The 22,925-nt window shown below is 41.7% G+C and overlaps 1 protein-coding gene across 2 annotated transcripts in view; it reads right to left on the reverse strand.

Annotated features, from left to right (window-relative positions):
* Positions 1 to 6,568: 6,568 nt before the first annotated feature.
* SLC6A20 (solute carrier family 6 member 20) overlaps positions 6,569 to 22,925 on the reverse strand; it is a 475,678-nt gene continuing 459,321 nt past the window's right edge. For both annotated transcript variants that reach the window (XM_086964920.1, XM_086964921.1), the window contains exons 10-11: positions 15,591 to 15,756; positions 6,569 to 7,253 (exon numbers count right to left, since the gene is read on the reverse strand). In XM_086964920.1, coding sequence (XP_086821046.1) covers positions 7,101 to 7,253; positions 15,591 to 15,756 — 319 coding nt within the window. In that variant the 3' untranslated portion in view covers positions 6,569 to 7,100. The remainder of the gene's footprint in view (positions 7,254 to 15,590; positions 15,757 to 22,925) is intronic.

Here is a 22,925-nt window from a genome sequence, read left to right on the forward strand (position 1 = left end):
ACATTGGGGATGATAAAACTCTATCTTGTATCCCTGAACTGTCTCCAGCACCCAAGCATCGCTGGAGTTCAATTGCCAATTGTGTAGGAAAAATCGAATCCTGCCCCCCAGAACAACCCTGCATGCAGGAATTAAGCTCACCTGAAGTTCCGAAATCGTGATATCCCTGGCTTGACCGCCGGAGCGTCCCTTCTGGTATTGACCACGGCCTTTCCTCGAGGGATAGAAGTTGGACCTCTTGTTATAATTGGAGTCTTGAGGACCCCTCTGTTGGCCTGATAACCTCTCTGCAAGGACTGCTGCTGCTGACCGCGGCCGAACGAGCGTCCCCTACCATGTTCTTTGCAAAAACCGGACGGAACGCACGGCGGAGGGTGGCCTGCGCCTTGTCCAAACCGCTGAAGGTACTCACGAATAAGGGTCAGTTCCTTCAAGAAAGGTTGCCCAAAAAGCAAACCTTGAGCAGCTGGACCAGAACCGGAGGAAGAGAGCTCCGCTAACTTTGGGTCAAGTTTCAACAATATTGAACAACGCCTCCCACTGGAGAGTGCACAGTTCGCATTACCGAGTTGACAAATGGCACGTTGCGCCCATTCAATGAGCTCGTCTGGGTCCACCATGGTGGAAGATTCTTTGGCGACAAAGCCAAGATCGAGGATCTTAGTCAGGGGACCCAGCATGTCCCAAACTTTATCCTGACAGGATCTCCAGGAACGGTCTAAACCCTTTTTGGGGTCCTTAGTGAATTTCCTTAAATAGGTCAACATAGTAGGATCCACTTCTGGGGTATCCGCCAAACCATCAGCAAGGTCAGGGCGCGGACATTCAGAACGGAGGCGCGCCCGTACCTCCTTGTCAAAGGATCGCCTGATATGTTGCTGAACATATTCTGCCACCGCCGGGGACGGAAGCCAAGCCGTCGAATTAGGGTGGATTATGTCCGCAGGATCAAAGGAAAGAACCTGTGGGTGACTAGGGGCATCCACATAGTGATCTTTAGACTTACGCTTCTTAGGAGGAGGGGATAGCTGTTCTGAAGAAGAAGAAGAGAGATGGCCTTCACTTTCGGCCTCTACGGCCCTTTTTCTCGTGGTGGAAGTGGCCATAGGCTTGGCCAGGCGTTGAAAATCAGACGCATGTGGATTCCCAGATGAAGAGGCATAGTGACGAGAAGCAGGGACCCAACCCTGCTGCTGCGCCTATTCAGTCAAATGGCGCTTAAGAGGAGTAATGGCGCGAACCAAGGCTCTATTCATGGAGTGTTGGACACCCCTATCCAATGCCTCCACCAAGCCCTGTTCCAGAGAATTAGAGGCATCCTCCTCATATTCGTTGTCATCTGCATAATATGTGTCTGCCATTGGGAAGCAGATCAAAATACAGCCCACTAGATGATGCAGAATGAATTTGCCGCAGGCAAATATTCAGGGGGAGTGCAAAAACCCCACAGCAAGCTTTTTGAAATAACAACAAAAGAATGTTGCACCAAACAAGTAAAGCGTGGAGGGAAAGCTTGCCGTAGATAACAAAAAATTGACACACTCTAGGCAGAGCCTATGCTTGTTTTTCTTGCCTGAAGCCTATAATAGCAACCGGCGTCTGAAGGGGTTAACTGGGAGGCCGTGGGCGAGTCTGTCGCAAAGGACGTACTGATGATGCAATAGGGGGGTTGCTGAACTGTTCCTGTAGAGAGATAAGGGAGGTTTAGCTGGCGTGACCAAAGGTGTTTGAATGACACCCTAGGGCATCCATTATGTTGGATGTAGTTGCCTCACACACCCAGAAGGGTGTCATGCTTCATCATAGGCGTTTGCTCCTCGTCGGGGAGGCGGTGCAACCCCCGACGGGCTCACCTCAAAGAGGGGCTCTTTGGCGGAGATCTTTTTATCCAACAGCCTTATGGTGAAGTGGGGGTGTGTGGGCAGGATGGTGTGTTGCTATGGTGAGGTTATTAAAATGTAGCAAGGGGTACCGGAATTCACTTTATTCTGGGGGTCCCCTGGCTGCAATTAAAACGTGGGACTAGCTCGCTAGGTATCAACAGGTTAGGTCGAGTGACCCTAGAGAAGGCTAGAAGTGAGAATGGTCGACATGTTTCTCGCTCAGGGTAAAGTCACCCGCGATTCATCAGGACCTTATAAAAGTGAAGAAAAGAACAACATGCTTGTGTCATGTGTGTGGTGTAAGTTACCTCTGTGGATTCTCCTATGTAGCTCGGCGGAGATGGGTAGGTCTTCCCACGCGGACGCGGGCGGACTGAGCTACATCTATTAGGCTCATCCCCGATGTTCTGACCCGCCGACCCCTCATGTGGCAAGTAGTCCCTGACCAGTTGGCATAGGAGAATCCACATCCTGCCCACACACCCCCACTTCACCATAAGGCTGTTGGATAAAAAGATGCAATTAGTGGACCACAGAGTCCCTTGCATTCATCAGGACCTATCTTAAACTGAAGCTACTGCAAATAGTGAGAAATAGTAAAAAGTGACTACAAATATTAATCTGCGACCTTAGTGGAGATCACCTGGATCCTTTAGGTGTCATCTGATTCCGCAGTTGTTGTATGTCACATTGTTGCTTAAAGACACACACAGTGTGTCATTTTAAGGTACTGTTGCGCTTACATTTATTGCGCATAATTTAATTGAATACTTTTCATCAATTTACTAAGAGGTATTCGTCATTAAGACTACTTTACCTCTTTGGAACTCTTGCAAATAATTCCTTTCAAAGTGCTCTGATTATTAGGAGATTTGGAATATGTTAGCGTGTCACACATTTGAGGTACTTTGGAAGTTGAAACCTATTTGTATCTTTTGAGAAAGAATTGCTAACGTCTTTGGGACCAAGGAATTTAATTTTTGTAAATTGTTTTTGTTCTTCTGCGACACACACGTAGTGTATCATCATTTTAATAACTTACTTATTGCGTATTCACTGACTAATTTTATTGTTCTCTCTTCATTGCTTGTATAATTGAATTTAATTATTATGTACAACTTGGTGTGAGAGTTGATGCTGGGTCAATAATTTAGGGTAGAGTAATTGTTTAAAAAAGAATGGCGAGTACTACAATGAATTTGCCAGCGCCACAGGCATTTTTGATTAGAGATGGGGAAGTTACGAGTCAGAGATAGGAGAAATGGAGGGATTATTTGATAAATTATTTGGAAATGTTTGAGAGTAAGGAGTTGACCCCAGGAAGGACAAAGAAAATACTCTTGCATTGTCTTGGACCAGGTGGGTTAAGGGTTTAAAATAGAATTGAGAAAAAGGGTGTCAGTGGTAGTGATGGTAACGTCTGTAGAAATAATAAAAGGGTGTCGTGTATTGTAGATGAATGCGATGAAGATTATGATGGCAGTGAGCAAGATATTGGTGACGTTGTGGTTTCTTATGTAAGTGATGAGTACGATGACGAATTAGTTATTGTGTAAGGGTGTTATTAATAGTTTTCTTCAAGGTCTTTCACACTTATTTTTGTGTATTTACACAATGCAGGAACATGTTGACAGTGACATAACTGAAGTTGCAATGTAAAAGGGGTGTATAGCATGGAGAAATCTTTTTATCTTTTATTTTTTTATTGTAAAGGGGGAGAAGAGTCTTGGGTTTTGAACCTGGTATGTTTTGTTGTTATTTTGGTTGTTGTTATTTTGGTTGTTATTGTAAAAGGGGGATAAGTGTTGTGTCTCGAGCCAGGAACTTGTTCCTCCCGCTTCTTGGCTCAAGCACTGCACGGCTGGGTTCGAGCCAGGAACCTGCATCTTGCACTCCTAGGCTCGAGCACTGCACAGCTGTGTTTGTGCGCTCGTGCACCCTCGCTCTGCCATGTATGTAATTATTCAAACTGTGATGGGCATTCCTTTGGATGTAGGTGGTTGGGGGGCAGTTCGGGTGGTAAGAGCTGGTCGGCGGCTGCGTCCGCGTCTCCTTGTGAATCGGGATATGTCAATAAAGAATAATCCATAAACTCTGACTATGATTATTCATCTTAACAGGGTGATGCTTTGGAAGATTGAGCAATACTTTCACCCCTGCGTTTTGAAGAGGTTGGAGTTTGGAAAGCTGGGCTGCACCTGCTCCTAAGTACAGGGCATTGCAGTAGTCCAACCTCGACCACACTAAAGCTCCAACCACCGTTTTCCTCAGGGAAAAAGGGATAAAGGGAAGAATCTTCCGAAGGACCTTGAAAGTGAAAAAACAGGTTGAGGACACCTGGTTTATCTGTGGGGCAAGCGTGAGGTCTTTGTTTATCAGGACACCTAAGTTTCTAGCTTTAGACGTCGGCAGAGGGCAGTTTCCAGCTTCAGGGTGCCACCATAATAGGCTTCTGACTGATGGTTTTGGACCAAACTCTACAACCTCAGTTTTACCTGTATTTAATTTTTAAAAATGGGTGTTCATCCAGGTCATCAGAGCAGTGATGCAATTTCGGAACCGTTCATCAGTCGCATCCGTGCTGTGTGTTACGGACACTACTAACTGGGTGTCGTCCGCATACGACACAAGCGAGAAGCCATGGCTCTTTATTAGTCTGGCTAGGGGAGTGACATAGATGTTGAACATAGTGGGAGACAAAGCCGAGCCCTGGGGGACTCCACCTGGGTGAGTGAACAGTTGTGACTGGAGTCCATTTCAGTAGATTGATTGTTCCCTAGCTGACAGGAATGATGACAGTAGAGCTAGGGCCTTTCCACTGACACCCACCTCCTGCAGCCTCCGTACCAGCACTTCATGATTTACAGTATCGAAGTCTGCTGTGAGGTAGAGCAGAATGAGAGCCGCCCACCCGTCCCCATCCATTGATCTGCAAATGTCTTCTGTCGCCAAAATTAGGGCAGACTCAGTGGAGTGCCAGGATCTAAAGCCATGTTGGGTGGAGTCTAGTATGTTGTTATGATGTAAATATAACATTAACTCTGCGTTCATGGCTTTCTCCAAGACCTTGGTGGGTAGAGGGAGACAGGAGATAGGGCGATAGTTTTTTGTCTCTAAGGGGTCAAGGGTGGGCTTTATCAATAAAGGTATTATACAGGCTCTTTTCCAATCAGATGGAAAATTCCCAGAGCTCGTAATGTGGTTTAACGGAGTCAGGGAGATAGTAATCTCCTCTGGACGCCATGTGTAGGATATGTGGGGGGGCAGGGGTCTAGTGGGGACCCAGATTAAGTTTGCAGCAGTAAGTCTTGTACCATTCCTTCCTCTAGGAAGGAAAATTGGGTGATACTTGGGGTGCCTCAACTGTGTGTTCCTCCTGACAGGTCCTGTGTCCTAAGATAATGCAATATAGACATTAATTCAGATGCCTTTCCCACTTGATCGAAGAAATATTACTTAATTCATAGATAACGCTTTTCAGAGACTTTTCACATGGACACCTTCCTCCTCATTTCTTCCCAACTTTCCCGACTTTTCCTAGCTTAACCGAGAAAGGTTTCCCTTCATGGGAAATTAAATCTGCTTTGATTTAATTTGGTTCAGAACATTTGGGACAACTTTATAGCAGTTCTCTGCATTTATGAAATTGAATTGCCTTGCAAAATATAGACAAATGCATTCATATATTGGTTACTGAATTACAACTAATTTGATGATTTGAATATGTAAATTTGTTAATCTGTTAATAACTGTTTATGGTTTGAAAATGTAATAATCTGTCTTCCTTGTGATTTCAAATTAGTATTTTTTTCTGCTTCTATCATCACAATGGCCTAATGAACTTTTGGATCTGGTAAACCCAGTTTAGAACATTTGTTATTAGTTTTGTGCATTAGGGGTCAATACTAAAAAAATGTGTACGCTTGCATTCGCATAGGCCTATATCTAAAAGTAACAGCAGACTTCTGCATGTCTAGAGATTTAAAGAATGCCTTGTGTACCACACGGAAATCTGTGACTTCCATACCTTCCATGTAATGTGTATCTTAGCACTATCCCTATGTATTGTGATTAGAGCATGCGGTTCACAGCCGTAGGATTAGGGTAAATGTGCAAGCACCCGTTTCCTCGTTTTCATCACATATAAAACATTTTCTATATGAAGAATCCTCCCTCCCCCATAATAATCCTAGCGAGTATTTGGCAAACTTTTGCACACTAGTTGCCAATGAATGCAGAAAAAACTCCTAGCAAATGTTTGTGAATAAGAACTAAGGGCCATATTATCAAGAACGGCGATAACATTATCGCCGCTTTAGCAGCAGGAAACTGCTGCTAAAGCGGCGATAAGGGGCTTGATAATATGTCCATGTGAATTCCCATAGAAGCCCAGGTTCACAGCACAACTAGGGCTTCTATGGGAATTCACAAGGGCATATTATCAAACCCCTTATCGCCCCTTTAGCGGCAGTTTCCTGCCGCTAAAGCGGCGATAATGATATAGCCGTTCTTGATAATATGGGCCAATGTTACAGCTGCCTGAGTGGACATTTGTCACATTTGCAATGCCACTTCCACTTGCATTCCCTTGAAAATATCAATTTCCCCGCCCGCTACATTACAGGCCTGTGTAAAATCTACCCACATGGCAGATCCTAATGCAACAAAGTTGAAAATACATGTTGTAATGTAAAAGGATATTTTATTATGGAGGCAGAAATATTACTGGTATTTTCTATTGACACATCTTTGTTTTAAAGTGCTGTGCTTGGGATTTTCTGCATGTATGTGCCATCCCAAACCCTATTGTAAGCTGGATTTCTTTAGTTTAACAGAATAATCAGAACTCAGCAAGTCGAACATTTGATCAGTCATGAAGTTAAAGCAGATATGCATTTATTTTACTTGCAAAAAAATATGCATTTAAACTATGAAATAGCACTGTAAAAATACAAAAACTGGATCCAACTTATTAGGATTTCTTGAATTTTCTATTGCTTCTTTGCACCTCATGCATGCATGGCATTCTATGTGCGGTCATTGTATTGGACACGTCTGTATAAGGCCAATTGGCTGGACTGCCCATATGAAAATTCATCTTGTGTTCATGATTTGTTGCATGTCCTTGGCTCTACATACATAGTAGTTAGATTGTCCGTGAGCATCTCGATTGACCTGTACACTTCTTTTAAATACGACAGCGGCCAGAGGAATGTTTTACAGTCTTAGATCAGGAGATACCTGTCTCTTTAGTCTAGTTCTAATGAATGTAACTATTGCTGCCACAGGTATGCATGCACTCGAGGAGGCCACCAGCAACCCTATAACTACAAGTGCTTCAGTGGGATAATCCTTTGTCACCAGTCGACCCTGCAAAAGAGAAATTAAAAAATAGTTTACAAGACTGACTGATATTGGAGGCCAAAATCAAATGATTGCTATATTAAGGCAAGCTGCTAGATAATTAGATGCTTTACAATGATACAATAAGGTGGCCGCATTCTTTGACACTTAAATGCCTACTTTATTCTTAGATTACAACAAGAAGATAACTAGTGTCTGGTTAGAGCTGTGAAGCATAATCTTAGCCAAAAATACTCTGCAACCTGACGAATATTTTAAAGGCCACAACACAAGTGTAAACCAACTACGCCTCAGTTGGGGCCTCTTGCTATTTTATGCATTCTCCCCACAGTTTTGATGTTCCCTGCTGCTCAGTCAATGAGTGAGGTCATTGTATGGTTGGAATACTGAGAGAGCTTGTGCTTGGATGAGGGGGCAGTTGGAGTAAGAAGGGCTGAACAGCAGGATGCTGCTCCGGCTCGGGCTTTACCTGTTTTACTTTATTTAATTGTAACCTGACCTGAACCTAATACACCTTCATCTTTTGTAACCTACGAGACTACATCCATGATTGTAACAACCTCTTACTGGGTATGAATTCTAAAGGTGAGCAAAACAGTGGAAAATTCTTAAAATTAGGTAAAAATACATTTTACTGCTATATGTGCTTTGCCAGTAACACCCATGACTTTTGCCATGCAAGGGTATACTACATGTAGACAAGTAAAGCAAAACACTGGCGTGAGACTAGTTTGAGTAGATAATGCTCCTAGCAAGACATTTTTCGCATGAACCAGTCCCTCGTGGGGCAAAAATGAGGGAAAATCACGTGGGCTCAAATTTTGAGAAATGTCAACATTTTCTCTATTGGAAAATTAGATAGCCTTGTCTTCTCCACCCTTGAGATATAGAAGTTAGAGACTCAGAATGCTTCCCTGTATGGAGCAGAGATTTGGGTCTACTCTAATTTTTCAGAGTTATCTCGGTATGAAAGGGCCTTTTCTAAAAATCTATTAAACCTATCCTCCGGCACCCCAAAAGTGCTGTTGGTTCTAGATCCCAGGATACTGGACATTTCTCTGTTAGCCAAGTTGCAACCATTACTACACTGGGACCAGGTATGGGGCACAGCTGAGCTGAAACAATATAAGATGGTGTTACAAGATGTATTGGCCCTTAACTGCAGTAGCTCGCTTGGCTGGTTCAAGTATGTATCACCTATTAGGACAGATAGGCATGTCCGATCTCTAAACCAAATCTGTGCCTATTACTCGAGGAGCTCCAAGCGAGGTTAGACTCACTTACAAAAAATGGTTCATGGGAGTGTCGAATTTTAAAATGGCTAAGGGTGTCTTAACTAAGGCTTTTCTAACTAGGAAATGTTACCTGCATTTCAGATTTACCTAGGTGAAGTGGAACCAGTGTGGACTAAAATTCTTCATATCATGCTGGGGTTTAGTACCTTGCCTCGCAATCAGCTAACATATCGGTAGTACGAAACCTATGGGAAATCAAGCTACTCTTACAAATGCTTGGAGAACTTTAATGATTAAATTAATTAATTTCCTATTCTTTTGCTGATAGTGTCACCACCTCAGAGTAAAATGGCTTAAGCAATTGCTCTAAAATATATTCGTTTGTAATGGGGGTGTTGCTGTACATATGATTAAGTTAGATACACCAAGGACTAGGGTGTTTTCTGTTTCTTACTTTTCAGTCCCCCCTGGAAAATTAGACAATGGTCTCTCATCTTCACATGGTAAAGTATAGGGGAAAATAAAAAAGTTTATTTAACTAAAAAAGAAATATTGCAAATAGTTTTATCTTTAAATATCAATGTACATTTATTTTTCTGATGTCTACATTAAAAAATATATCCCCACCTATAGAGAAAATATTTGTATTATGCATTAATAAGTGATGTATATAAATAATAACAATGTATTTAGTTATATTTTGATAACAATTCCATCAATTTTTAAATTCAAAATAGAGTATTACATTATTTTATAAATTATATATATGTACTATCTTTATATATTTCTTCTTTACATTAAATTATATTTCTTTATATTTTTAACTATTTTAAATGATTAATTTTTTTAACATTATTGCCTATGGGGTATAAATTAATTCCCTATCTCCATTACCATTATTTTCTATAGGCGGGTGTTGCAGTATCAGTGGTTGACCAAGTATGGGGCTGTTTTTTAGTAGTAACTTGCACTTGGAGTTTGTGCATAAGCAAAAAGTAGTAAAGTTGCTCAAAATTGTTAATTACTCAAAATTGTAAGTTACATTTGTGAATCAGGCCCATAATAGAGAATATTGTCTACATTCCTTCGGAATGATTAAGAAGTACTATTTTTTATGTAGAATAAAGACATCTAAAGAAAAGGGTGGAGCTTGGGCTCTGAGCGTTTCCCTATATCATACAACTTTTCATCTTAAAAAACCTAGGCAATGGCTGAGATCATATGACGATGTTGAAATCCCAATATGGGTTAATTTAGAAAGGACATATTCTTTTAAAGAATTTGTATGTCTATCCCCGAGACCAGCTTCTGTTTCTCTCTCTAGTTTGAAGAAGGTGTAGACTAATCTCATCTCATATTTTGTATGACTCTACAAACGGGGTTAGTTTATCCACTCTCCTTTTGGATGTAATAAATCCATTAAAATAATATTAGGGTGATATTCTGGAAAAAGATACATGTGTATCCTCGGTTCATGAATGATTTGAAAACCGTAGTTTATGCACCTTTTAACAGTTGCAGGATAAATATCAAATTCCCATCTTTTCCTAGACAATATGAGAAACTGAAAGATGCCATTGGGAGATTTGTCTATATTTTCGGCAAATACAACCACTATTGATGATAATAAAATCAATAATTTGCTCATTCAGATATGCCTACAAAAACTTCTTTTAAATTGGTGTTTCTCTATACACAAGATATTAATAGGGATAAACAGAAAATGTAATTAGAATTTGAAAAAAATTGCATTATTAGTTTGTCTCGTCTGCTGTGGAAGAATATTAAAGAAACATCAATATACTTTCCTGCCTGTAAATATCTCACAAACATTGTACTTTTTCTGTAATAGATAAGTTCTACTCCATTATCCCATCTAAAATTGATACCTGTATATCTGAGCAGTGTTGGTTCCGTTCCACTCATATTGGAAATCTAGTCCACATGATTTGTGATTAGATAATCTACATTGGATTCAAATTTGGAAACAGATAACTTCTTTTTTTAAATCTAATGTTCTCTTCTCATTAAGGAACATCAATCGGGGAGACTAGCTGAAGAATGGCATACTCTTCTAGTGAAAGGTAAAATAGCTGACATATATTTATCACTTAAGCTATTAAAAAAAACCTCTAAACTAGGAAAATATTGCAACACTGCATTGTGGAATGGTATTTGATTTAATCATAAACTAATTACATTATCCCTATAGATAGCAATTAAAAAAGATATGTTATGTTCTCCAGCATATCATAATCATGAAATGATCAATAAATGGGATGTTGTCAAACACTCTTGACTGATAAATGTTTATTGTTGATTATTATATATTCATGTCTTTTGGGCAAGGTGCTATTTAAATTAAATTATCATCAAGTACGTTCTATTGCTCTCGAATTGTATCTATTTAGAAAATATAGCAGTTACTTATTAGTTGCGTTTTATTATCAGTAAGTAGCCTACCTTTTCTATATTCCCTTATCTTTATTTTCCCTGTCTTTCTTCAGTCGCACAGTTTTTACTAATTCTTATTAATGTTTGTTGAATAGCTTTTCAGTTATTTGGTATTCAATATATTTAAATACTGTTGTGTTCTATTTATAGCAGCTGCTGCTTCAAAATGATACAAAAAAACGAATTTAAGTGGCCTACCAGAAAGGAATAAAATGCTTTGTTGAAGTTCACTGTTGGATGGCTCAATGGTAGTGAAGAATAAATACTCCTCTGGGCTGATCGGAAATGTGAATGACATTGTTTTTAAGCAATGGGTTACGAGTGTTAACCCTTTCAAATTTCCTTTTTTTAAGTGGGGGTGTTTTTGAGAGGAAAGCTTGATTTCCAAACAACCAAGTGCATGCCTATGTTCCTGTGGGACACCAATCTCGAGATGTAGTACTAGATTGGTAACATAGAAGTACAAATGCAAAAGAGGATATTGGGATTTGGAGTTAAACTGGATGACCAAGAGTAGCTTTGAAGGAGAAGAAGCAATGCTGGGATACAAAAGGAGCTCTATAACAAGCAGAAAAGAGAGGATGTTTTACCATTGATCACATCACTAGAAAGATGCTACCTGCAGCTCTGCTCGGATCTGGAGGCTGCGACTACAGAAGGCTATGTGGAGACCGAGACAGTTTTGAGATATGCTGAAGTCCCTTATTCCCTAAAGGGGCTCTCTCACTTTTGCAGACTGGCTCTGCAATAAATTGGTGGACTGCTGCATATTTATTGGTCTGCTTGCATCAAATAGTCCTTTGACAGCAGCCTAATGCAATGCCAAACCTTCATCCCTGGAGACATTGAATCATCAAAGTAGCAGACAGACATTAAAGTATCATATGGACAAAATATTTTTAAGAATGATGGGCATCAAAGTACTATACTTTACTATACGATTTGTAGAGTGTATGGCAACCCGAAGGCATCCCATGGCTATTTCGAAGAGGTGCACCTTCCAGAACGGGGTGGCAATAAGGGAAGATGCCTATTTGAAAAGCCACGTTTTGAGGGCTTTTTGAAAGTGTGGTTCATTAGCTGTTGCTCGCATAGCAAGGGGTGGCGAGTTCCACAGCTAGGCTAAACAATCTGAAAGAAATTCCTCCACTTCTGGCTCGTTTGACCCTGGGGCCCGTAGCCAGATAGAGATTTGAAGATCAAAGAGATCTATTAGGAATTTAGAGGCAAGCAAATTGGCGTAGAATAGGCAGGCCTTGTGCCTGCAGAGCGGGATGGGAAATCCAGTGACTTAAATTCTATTCTTTGCAAAATGGGACGCCAGTGCAGGTCTATCGAGCCCTGTCTAACCTAATGCGATCTTGGGATCACAAGTAACGTGCATGCTGCCGCATTTTGCATGACTTAAAGTTTGCGTGTCACTCCTTTAGGGAATCCTAGGTATAATGAGTTACCTTAGTCTATATACGAGAGAATAAGGGCCTGTACCATTACCTGTCTAGAATTCTATGGGAACAGAGGCAGGATTTGTGCAGTATCCTCAACACTTCAAAGCAACTAATTGAAATTTTGATGGCCTGGGCTTCCATCTAGAACTTGTTGAGTGGCAGAGTTGTTTTCCAGGATCATAAGTTCTGTTTTAGCTCCACTGAGCGTAAGGCAGGACTTGTTCATTCAGCTGTCCCCCTGCTTCACACAAGGTCCAAGTATGGATGGAGAGGTATCCGAGTCTGAGTAAGTGAGAAGACCAGCTGCGTGTCGTCCGCATAGGAAACTATAAAGATCCCAAAGGGAGCTATAATGTTCACCAGTGGTTGCAGATATATACTAAAAAGTGCCATACTAAGTGAGAACCCTTGCAGGACCCCACAAGTAACTGACATGACTTCTGAAAACCAGTCCCTATCAAAGATTTGGGCCGTTTACTGCAGTACATTTGGGCCTCACCGGTTCATTATTTATTTATTTACACCAACGTCCACAAAATTATTATTATTATTATTATTATTCTGAGTTTTATATAGCGCCTGGCTACCAGAAAGGCATCCCAGCGCAAGCAAAAGTAGGTACAATAGCATAAATCTTGAGTGTACATTTTTAACACAATTATTAACATTATCATTATCACAAAATGTATATATAATTTAATTAACTAAATACAAAATGTAAAATGAGTTGCTTTATAAAATGATATAATCTACAGCAAATATCTACAGTATCCACCATATACAGGAAAACAATAGAGTTCAATAAAGAACATGTATATCATGCTTTTCAAACAGCAGAACTATCACTCCGGAGATGCAACCAGCTTCAAGAATATGAACAAAACATGCAGCATCTCTTGCAGTAGACAGCCACATAGCTTACAAGATTTGTCACTTTTGTTGCATTGCCAATATTTTGTGCCTATTGACAGCCTACCAGATTTGAAATTTGGATAAAATGTCCTGACATTTTATACCAAGTTTGTGTCTAAATTCATGTTTCCATGTATTGCTATAAAACCGAAATACAACTACTTAGAACAATACCTATAATCATGATATAAGTATACACGTAATACTTTTTTTTCAGACATACTCTTACGTCAATACTAGATACCTTGCAAAGGCTATCATCTTCTTTCACATTTAGGGCCTGATTTTGATGTCCGGCGGAATTCCTTCCGCCCACCACAGACTCGGTCCTCGTACCAACCGACACCAGGTCGGAAGTCCAGACCGCCTCATTAGGATGTGAACGAACATGGTTCGGTCGCATTCCTACATTTCACTATGGGAGCATGTTTTACGGCCGTAAACCAGCCATAATGCATTCTCCCATAGTGAAATGGGAGGTGCTGTTCGTTTTGCACCCCGTGGCAGGCACCTCAAGGTGCCTGCTGCAAGGTGTAGAGATCAACAGGGGTGCACTAAAGACACCTCCTCGGCCTCCAACTAGAGGCTATGCATTAAAAGGGGCCCTGCTGTGGGCCCCCAAACACATTTTCAGACATGATTTCCATGTCGGACAGACCGGCATGGGAATCATGTCAGAAACCGTGCATTGTAATCTCAAAGGCGGAAAGGCCCTTCCTTGAGAGTACTTGCCGGCTTCCGACTGGAGGACAGGCTCTACGAGCCCGTAAGAAGCGGGTCGGAATGATGGGCTGGTTTCCTTTCTGACCGCCTCCATCATAACGAGGCAGTCAGAAAGGAAACCACGTGGCCCATTATGAAGTGGCCCTAAAGGCTGCAATAGCAGCTCGGACACTTTACGGGCCGCATCGTAACCGGCCCCTAAGTGTAGATACTGCAGAGTTCATCAATTTGTATAAAATGTGTTTGCATTAAGACTCAGCTACAAGCATTTAAACTATGTATGGATTTGGAGCAGCATGATTAAGAGCATAACAATATGGTAACATGTGGATGCAGCTTAAAAAAGTGAATCCAACCATATCTAATTGTAGTCTATTTGCCTCCACATAATAGCTTTGCCCAGTGCTTAATTTGAGCCGGTGTTTGCAGCTGGGGTCAACTGGCACTAATGTTTGGGGATCGGCATTAATTTTGCTCCTCAGACTTAGAGTCAGAGCCAGAGATAGAAACACACAAGGAAGGAAGAAGAAGGAAGAGAAAGATGGAAAAAGTGTTACTACGAGACAAAGCAGGTCCTGAAAGAGTCGACAGGGGCACGGAGGGGCCAAGGCAAATGAAACAGGCAGAAGGTGAAATCACAACTAGGCAGCTTTGGTATTCAGCAACCCCGACATTTGATAGCGATGGGCGCGGCATCAGGATAAACAGGGGGCCCCATCACTTGTTATTTTTCAAAGCCCTGCCCAGGGAAAAAATATTGCACAAGCATCAACTGTCTCAGGACAGAGGAAGAGGTCTAGGGCAGTACCGCAATGGCCACTGACTTCATCCGGACACCCACCCTGCAAACCGCCATTGCTTCCGACCCCACAGAAACAATGGTGAGTGTGAAACCACTCGCCAGCGGGAGGCAGCATAGTCCATGGTAAGAAGCAAAAGCCCAGGGTCGACAGTGCGCCCACCCAGACAACAGCACAGAGGGAGCAGGCTGCTCTTTCCCCAGTCATACGGGACACCCCCCTTGCACTGCCTGACCACGAGCACCACCAGGCCCTCTCCCACGTGCTCACTATCTGCATGATACTGGATTTGTTTGCATTATTATTACAAACCCTGATCAAGCGCTGATATTATTTAATGTCCAATTACAGCCATACACTCACAGTTAAGGAGAGGTGTGGCGCAGTGGCCAGAGCATCTGTCTCCGAAGCATGGGGCTCACAGTTCAATCGCTGGCGGCAGCTCAGCTCAGCATCATGTGGCTCTGGGCAATAGCTCACTTAATCTCCTGATGGCCCAGCGCCTTGAAACCCTCAAGGGCGATATGTTTGCGCTTTACACAAGGAATTATTATTATTATTGTTAGGATCTGACAAATGGGCCCTGTCTCGAGTCCCTGTTCTAAGGCCACTCACAAGGCAATGTTGGTGTGGAAGCAAAACACCAGGGTGGTTTGATCAGGCTCTGCCCTAGTGCTGATAAAAGACAACACAGGAATCAACCTAATAGAGTTCCACATCAGATCTTTTGCAAACATTTCTCATAGTGAAAAAATAAACATTTGAAAGCACCTCGGTAGCATCCCATGCGTGGTACTGTAGGGTTCCTTTGCGGATGTAGTCAGTGATGTAGAATATGAAGAGGCTTATGATAACCAGAGGGCTGGTAAAGCACCACATAATTTTCCAGTACCAGCTTGGCTTGTGCCCAATCATTGCCTGAAGATCCTTTTCAAACCTGTTAAAACACAAATGATTGAGTTCATTGTTATCAGGTGTGGCGGTGATTGAGCATTGTGCGCGTCGTTGAGTCGATACATATTATGTGCCAAACAAGGGTCCTCTTCCTATGTGGCCGGTTCAGGCTGCCATCAACTGGACCCCCAACTTTCAATCTCCAGCCGCTCTCTTTTTTTTATATTCCAGATCTCTGTTTTACATCACACTTATTACAGGATGTTTTCAGCATAGATTCACAACATGACTCCGACCTTAAGAGCTTTTAACAAAAATATCAAGATATTGTGTACATCTTTCATCCACTGCATGACAGTCCTTTAGGGTGTCTTCTTCTATGATGTCCCACTGCAACACCAAACCACCATACTTCGAAAGACCCAGGCTTCACAACCAAACATTCTGACACACATGCTTTATTTCCCTGGGCACTCTGAAACTCGAATTCTCATCAGCATCATTTTCCCAGTGACCTCGAGCTACCGAAGTCACCACCTTCCGCATCAGGACTCCAACCTAGTACGGAGAAGAAATTGATGTCATTGCTAAAATGTATGTTTTGGATATGGCCTGGGCAGTTTCCCCTCATTCCTACTGCTGTCAGAGTGGACAGCTAAAACATTTGAATGAGTCTTGGCTCTTAACACATACACACTGCCTTATTTTGTAAGGACTTGCATGTATCTTGACCTACCTGACGTTTTGTCATCTGTGAACAAAAGATCCCGCCAGTACAGGTAGAGGTCTAAGTCTTGTGGTGGGATTACTGGCTGGAATGAATTCTGGTGTCATGAGCTCTCTGTCTCTTTTCATAAAGGTGGACAAGAAGGATAGATAAGACTGCGGCAGGTTCCACTTTATTTTCACAAGCTCCTGAGCAGGCTGGGGCTGTCTTGAGAAATAGCAGCATTTTGAAGGAAAGGAGAATGGCAATCAACCTAGACTGGCCTCTTTCAAAACATGGGTTCTGGTGTCAGTCAAAGACTTTAACAAAATGTGATAGGGAGATGGCAGGGTGCTAGTGACTCCGGATTGGTCAAAGCAGTCCAAGCGACCAGGAAGAGCTGAACTAAAATTACGAGGTAGGTTGGGATCTTTAGGACCTCCTTGAAAAGGATGTCTGGGTCCACTGATAATGCTTTGGAGTAAATCAAGGAGAGGATGACACTTTGGAGCCTACCCCAGAATTGTGGGGTATTCTGGAAGAATAGGAGGAAGGGAGCTATGGAGCAGGCCCCACTGTTCACAAGCTTTGACCTCTTCTCCACACTCTGGCAAAAGAGACTGAAGGCCTAAGAGAGAGGTAAAGGTGTTTTTATTTGAAGAAGTCAACTTCTAGACATCCCTTCTCCACCAGGGAGGTCCACCACATAACCATACTGCCCGCAAGTGCATACTAACTCGGAGACGTGTATACAATGTGCAGCATGGTTTATATTGCTGGAAAGGGCTGTTATTGTGCTGGAAAGGGCTGCTACTGAGTGGAAAAAATCGTAGAAGTCTCAGAGGTTGGGAACAGTTGCAAGTGAGTGTCGTTTTATCATTTTCTCAGAATTTGGAGTGTGCCCCATGCTGGGGATCCATACTCTGCATCAACCCTGAGCCATTTAAGACCACGCTGTTGCGCAGTCCCCAACTTCTTCCATGCCCTAATGTTATATAGACCGCTTTCTCTTCCTCTAAAGGTTCTGTAATATTCACGTACCATCTCGGGGCAACCCCAGAAAAAGAGTTCCATCAGACTGGACTATGGGGACATAGAGTGCGGACACTGTCAGGGATCGCACCAAGGTAAATACCTTCTGGCCCTTGCACCCATTGTTTGCCTAACTAGCCAACCATATTAACCTTTTTAGGCAACTTCTGTGTTTCTTTTTGTATCCTAATGTAAGGATATTTTGCATTAGAAACGATGTTAATTCCCGGGGTGTGAACAAGTGAGCACAAGAAATCTTCCCAGGCACATCTTTTACATTTAATACATATTCCCATTTATCCACAGTTAATCAAATCAGGTGAGACACACCGGGAGCGCTGGTGACCTTTCAGATTGGTGAGGCGAACGAAATGCCCCACCACCTATAAAAAAAAACAAAATCAAATTTTCCTTCCTCAAAAAAAGTCAATACTAAAAAACACCTCCCTCAAAAGCCCCAAAAAGCAACCCCTCCCTCCAAAATAAAACAAACAGTACATGTATTACACACTATAGTAAAGACATAAAACTAAATTGTACTTACCGCCATCTCCGCGTCCTCCTCGCTGTCCTTCCGAAGACTGTGGAAAGACCCGCCCTAAGCAATCCAGATGCTGCTATCATGGTGCATGAGAGCAGCGCCAGGATTGGATGGAGCGGGATGGCCTAGCTCTCCTTCAAACATTTGCTTGGTCTCCACCCAGCTGTTTAAGACAGCTTGCCGTACAGTTTCAAAGTGCGCATGTCACTTTGGCCAGCACAAGACCACCAGCCAAAGTGACATGTGCACTTTAAAGTGCATGGCCACGATCTACTCCAGACCTCCTGCTGCAAACCGGCAACAGAGGACATACACTCCAGTCTCAGTGGCAGGCTGGCGGCTGCGGCGCGCCTTGCCTAAAAATAAAATGGCAATGACATCATTTCATTACCATTTTATTTTTAACACTTTGCACTGCTCACAGTGGGTAGGTGGGCCACACTCTCCCACTCTCCTAAAGAAACTACCACTGAGACACACTCAACTACTGTATTACTTCTTCTAAACAAGCTTAAGCAGTCCCACTCATTCACTTCTCTTTTCAGTTTTATCCCCTGTCATGTGAAATCCAGTGGGTCTGTTCACAGGGTCCCCATCTTGTTCAGTTGTTTTGTTCACCCTCTGGCACAGCTCAACCAGTCACCTGGCTTTCAGTTTTACATCCAGAATGTACTAAGATTGGAAAAGGAACTTGAGTGGCACACAAATGACTTTTGTACCTGTATGGCTGGATGAGCTTCCTTCAACATACTCCACAGGAAAGCAATCATTCAGTAATATTGGCATTCAATTGCAATATTCAGAAAATACTTTTCCACTCATTCGCTACAGGGCTTCCCTATACGGTACCCATCTCTTACTGAATAATAGGTGTGTTGAAAAGTTCTTGATATGCGATACTAAAGTAAGCTACTCAATAAGAAATTAACCATAAAGGTTTTTGTTTACAGGTAGTATTGACGAAAATGTTTACTGCGCTACTGTACCTTTCATAATGGGTAATTGAAAGACCCGTTGCCATTTTCAGAATTCAAGAGACTCAAACAAATTGCATTGTAACCTAAATAAAATTTATGGCTAAAAATCAAGGGGATGTAAGCAAGTCTAGGTATGTTGAGTAAAAAATATATAATCACAAAAACAACATTATGCAAAACACAACAGGATACAATTTAAAGACCAGTCCTTGGGCCTCATTTAAAATGCACTGAACAGCCAGCTGAACATCAACCAAATGTGCTATAATCCTACTTACTCAATTCATTCAGGAGAATGAATTACTTTACCCATCCCAGTTTGGTTTCCGTTCTGGGTATAGCACGGAGACCGCTCTCATCAAGGCCACTGAGGAGATCAGAGCAGTAATGGATAAGTGTGGTGCCGCTGTTCTGATTCTCCTCGATTTATTAGCGGCATTTGATACCGTGCACCATGACACACTATTCGTACGCCTTGAACATCTAGGGATTAGGGACCTCGCCCTTGCATTACTATCATCCTTTCTGAAGAATAAAAGGCAGAGAGTTTCCCTTGATCAGTATCAGGCAACCCCCTATGTATTACCATGTGGGGTCCCTCAGGGCTCATCGTTAAGCCCCACATTGTTCAATGTTTATGTCTCTGAACCTGCACCTTTAATACAGCAGTTTGGCTTCAATTTGACATCTTATGCTGACGACACACAGATCGTCGTTGCGGCTTATAAAAACACTTTATTCCCGGCAGTGCAGTTTCAATGCTGCATGAGGGAAATCAACCTATGGATGGGAAGACACTGTTTAAAACTTAACTCGGATAAAACCGAAGTAGTTACCTTCGGCAATCTACAGCCAAAATGGATTGGGCTATGGTGGCCGGCTGAATTAGGACAGACTCCTGAACCAGTGAAGAAGGCAAAAAACTTCGGAGTCCTGATAGATAATGGTCTCACTTATGCGCATCAAATTAATGCTATAGTTTCAGCCTCCTTCTATATGCTGAAGAAACTCAAAAAGGTCTTACCATTTATTCCTCAGGATCTTAGAAAAACAGTGGTGACCACCTTGGTGCTGCCTAAGTTGGACTACTGTAACGGTTTATAACTTGGGATACAGAAACAACATCTAAAGAAGCTCCAGATGGTACAGAACGCTGCACCAAGGCTTCTACTGAAAATACCTAAGTACCAATCGATTGCAGAAGAGATACAGAATCTCCACTGGCTGCCTGTGGTGCAACTTTCTAAGTTTAAGGCACTCTGCCTTGCCCATAAATCATCAAATGGGGCAGGAGAGGTACCTTTGAAGCATCTCTTCTCATGGTACCACCCAGGCAGGTAGTTATAATCGACAAATGCCAGATTAATGCTGGTTCCTAAGTTCCGAACTGCTAGCTGGGGAGGTCGGAGCATGGCCTATTGTGCAGCAAAACTATGGAATGCTCTCCTTGTAACTTTGAGAGGGCTGAACTCCCTCTCTTCCTTTTGTTTTTTTTGTTTTTTTTCAAGTTCTCACCTTTTATTTAATCGCCCGGCTCAGTAACTACAACAGGAGTGAGCTTGTGGTTGGGCGCGTTGTGATATAACGTCCATGAGGACGTACAAGTTAAGTGCAGCAGCTAAATTGGTGCAAGTCAGGCAGCGTGAGTCCCTGTACATAGTAACATTGCCTGATGTAAATGGAAGAAATGCGGTGCAATCGGTCATGACTTGTAGATCTTAAGCAACTTCTGGGGAATGTGACAACTCGGGTATATATGCCAATCAGATAATATAGTAAAATGTATCTTATAGGACAATAAGGGTGATGTTATTCCACATATGCCATGCGTTAGTCAGTGTTACTTCAGTGTCACCTAATCTACACAGATTGTGGATCCTCAATGGACAGGGTGTGTGTTTAGTTAGTAGAGGAATAGGGTAGGACGTTATTTAAGTAATCCTAAATTAAAAATTATTTATTATTCATTCATTATTAGAAATGGTTTTTTTATTACTTAATATGTTAATTGTGTTATAATTTTTGTATTTCCATTCCATTGTAATTGCTGTCTGTTATGTTTGTGGGAATATTGTGTAGTATTTTAAGTCTATGAATAATATTTGTTTTAATTGATAATAAGTATTACAAAAATGTAATAATTATGTAATTTGTTCAATTTTTGTTAACATTTAGACATATAATTGTTATATTTGGAATTTTTGGATATTTAATAGAGTTGCTAAAATATGTTATTTGAATGAAGTGAACTGCTGTCTCTCTACAATTGCACAGACTGTAATGGGAATAGTCAATTTTACTCCACCGGAGTTCAAATCTTGTTGCATAGACTGGAGTGGGAATAGTAGATTTTACCTCTCCAGTGTTCAACACTTTTCCTACTGTTGCACTGAATGAATTGGGATTAGTCAATTTTACCTCTCCGATGTCCAACGCTTTCTGTACTGTTGCACCGACTGGAACAGGAATAGTAAATCTTACCACTCCTGTGTCCAATGCTTTTCCTGTTGTTGCACCAACTGGATTGGGAATAGTAAACTTTACCTGACCTAAGTCCAACTCTTTCCCTGCCGTTGCACAGACTGGAGTGGGAATAGTACATTTTACCCCTCCAAAAGTCCAACGCTTTCCCTTCTGTTACGGAGACTGGAGTGGGATTGGTAAATTTTGCCCCTCCTGAGTCCAACCCTTTCCCTACTGTTGCACAGACTGGAGTGGAAATAGTAAATTTTACCCCTCCTGAGTCCAATGCTTTCCCTATTGTAGCACAAATTGGAGTAGGAATAGTACATTGTACCCCTCCTCAGTACAACACTTTCCCTACTATTGCAAATTCTGGAATGGAACTAATACATTTTACCCCTCCCGAGTCCAACGCTTTCCCTACTTTTGCACAGCCTGGAATGGGAATAGTAAATTTTACCTCTCCTGCGTCCAACACTTTCCCTACTGCTGTACTGACTGGCGAGGGAATAGTACATTTTAGCTCTTCTGAGTTCAACATTTTCCCTACTGCTGCTTGTATTGGACTTGGATAGTATACTTATTATTCTTAAAGCTTAATAATACTTTTGTTAATATTTTTAAATATGTATTATTATTATTATGTGTTTGTGTGTTTAATTTGATATTTTTTATATATGTAACTATATGTAATTTTTTTTCTTTTTTAAATATTTTTATTGTAAAACAAAAGGGGGTTTTTTTGGCACACACATAACACAGAATACATAGTACAAAAAAAAACAACAAATGCATATAATAAATTTAAAAAATTACTATCGAGAAAAACCAATGCAATACTAAACATACACTTCAAGTCATAAAGAAGAAAAAAGGTAGAAAAACCATTAATCACATTACTGATACATCAAGCTACATTGGCATTTAACCTTTCCTTCCATCTATGTACCGGTTCCCAGATTTTCCTTCCCCATCTTTTAATCCTTTTTCCTTTTTTCCCGAATATACCTTTTTCGAGATTAAAAGTCCCTAATAGTAAAGCAATCCACTGCTGTATTCCCGGGGGAAGGGGGTCCAGCCAAACTCTAGCGATCAGCAACCTGAAAACTGCCATCGCTACAAATATGAATTCGCTATGTTCACCTTCACAATCCCGAACTCCCAACATAATTACTGTCGGCGTTAAATTCACGTTTACGGCAAGTGTACGGGCCAAAAAATCCTCAATGTCCTTTAATAGGGGCCTTAATTTGGAACAAGTCGCAAAAATATGTATACTATCTGCGGCAGTAGCGTTGCATCGCCAACAATTAATCCCTGTAGTTGCGCCCCACTGCGCTATGCGATCTGGAGTATGGTAAAGTTGATACAGCGTTTTGTAGTGCTGCGATTGTAATGGGGCAGAATAAAATGCTGAGCCTCCTAACTCCAGAGACTTCAAGAAAGACTCGCTCGAAGTCCCTAGTTTTCCCTCCCATTTATTACCGAATCTG

This window comes from Lissotriton vulgaris, chromosome 4_1 (assembly GCF_964263255.1).
Source record: "Lissotriton vulgaris chromosome 4_1, aLisVul1.2, whole genome shotgun sequence".
NCBI classification, from domain to species: Eukaryota; Metazoa; Chordata; class Amphibia; order Caudata; family Salamandridae; genus Lissotriton; species Lissotriton vulgaris.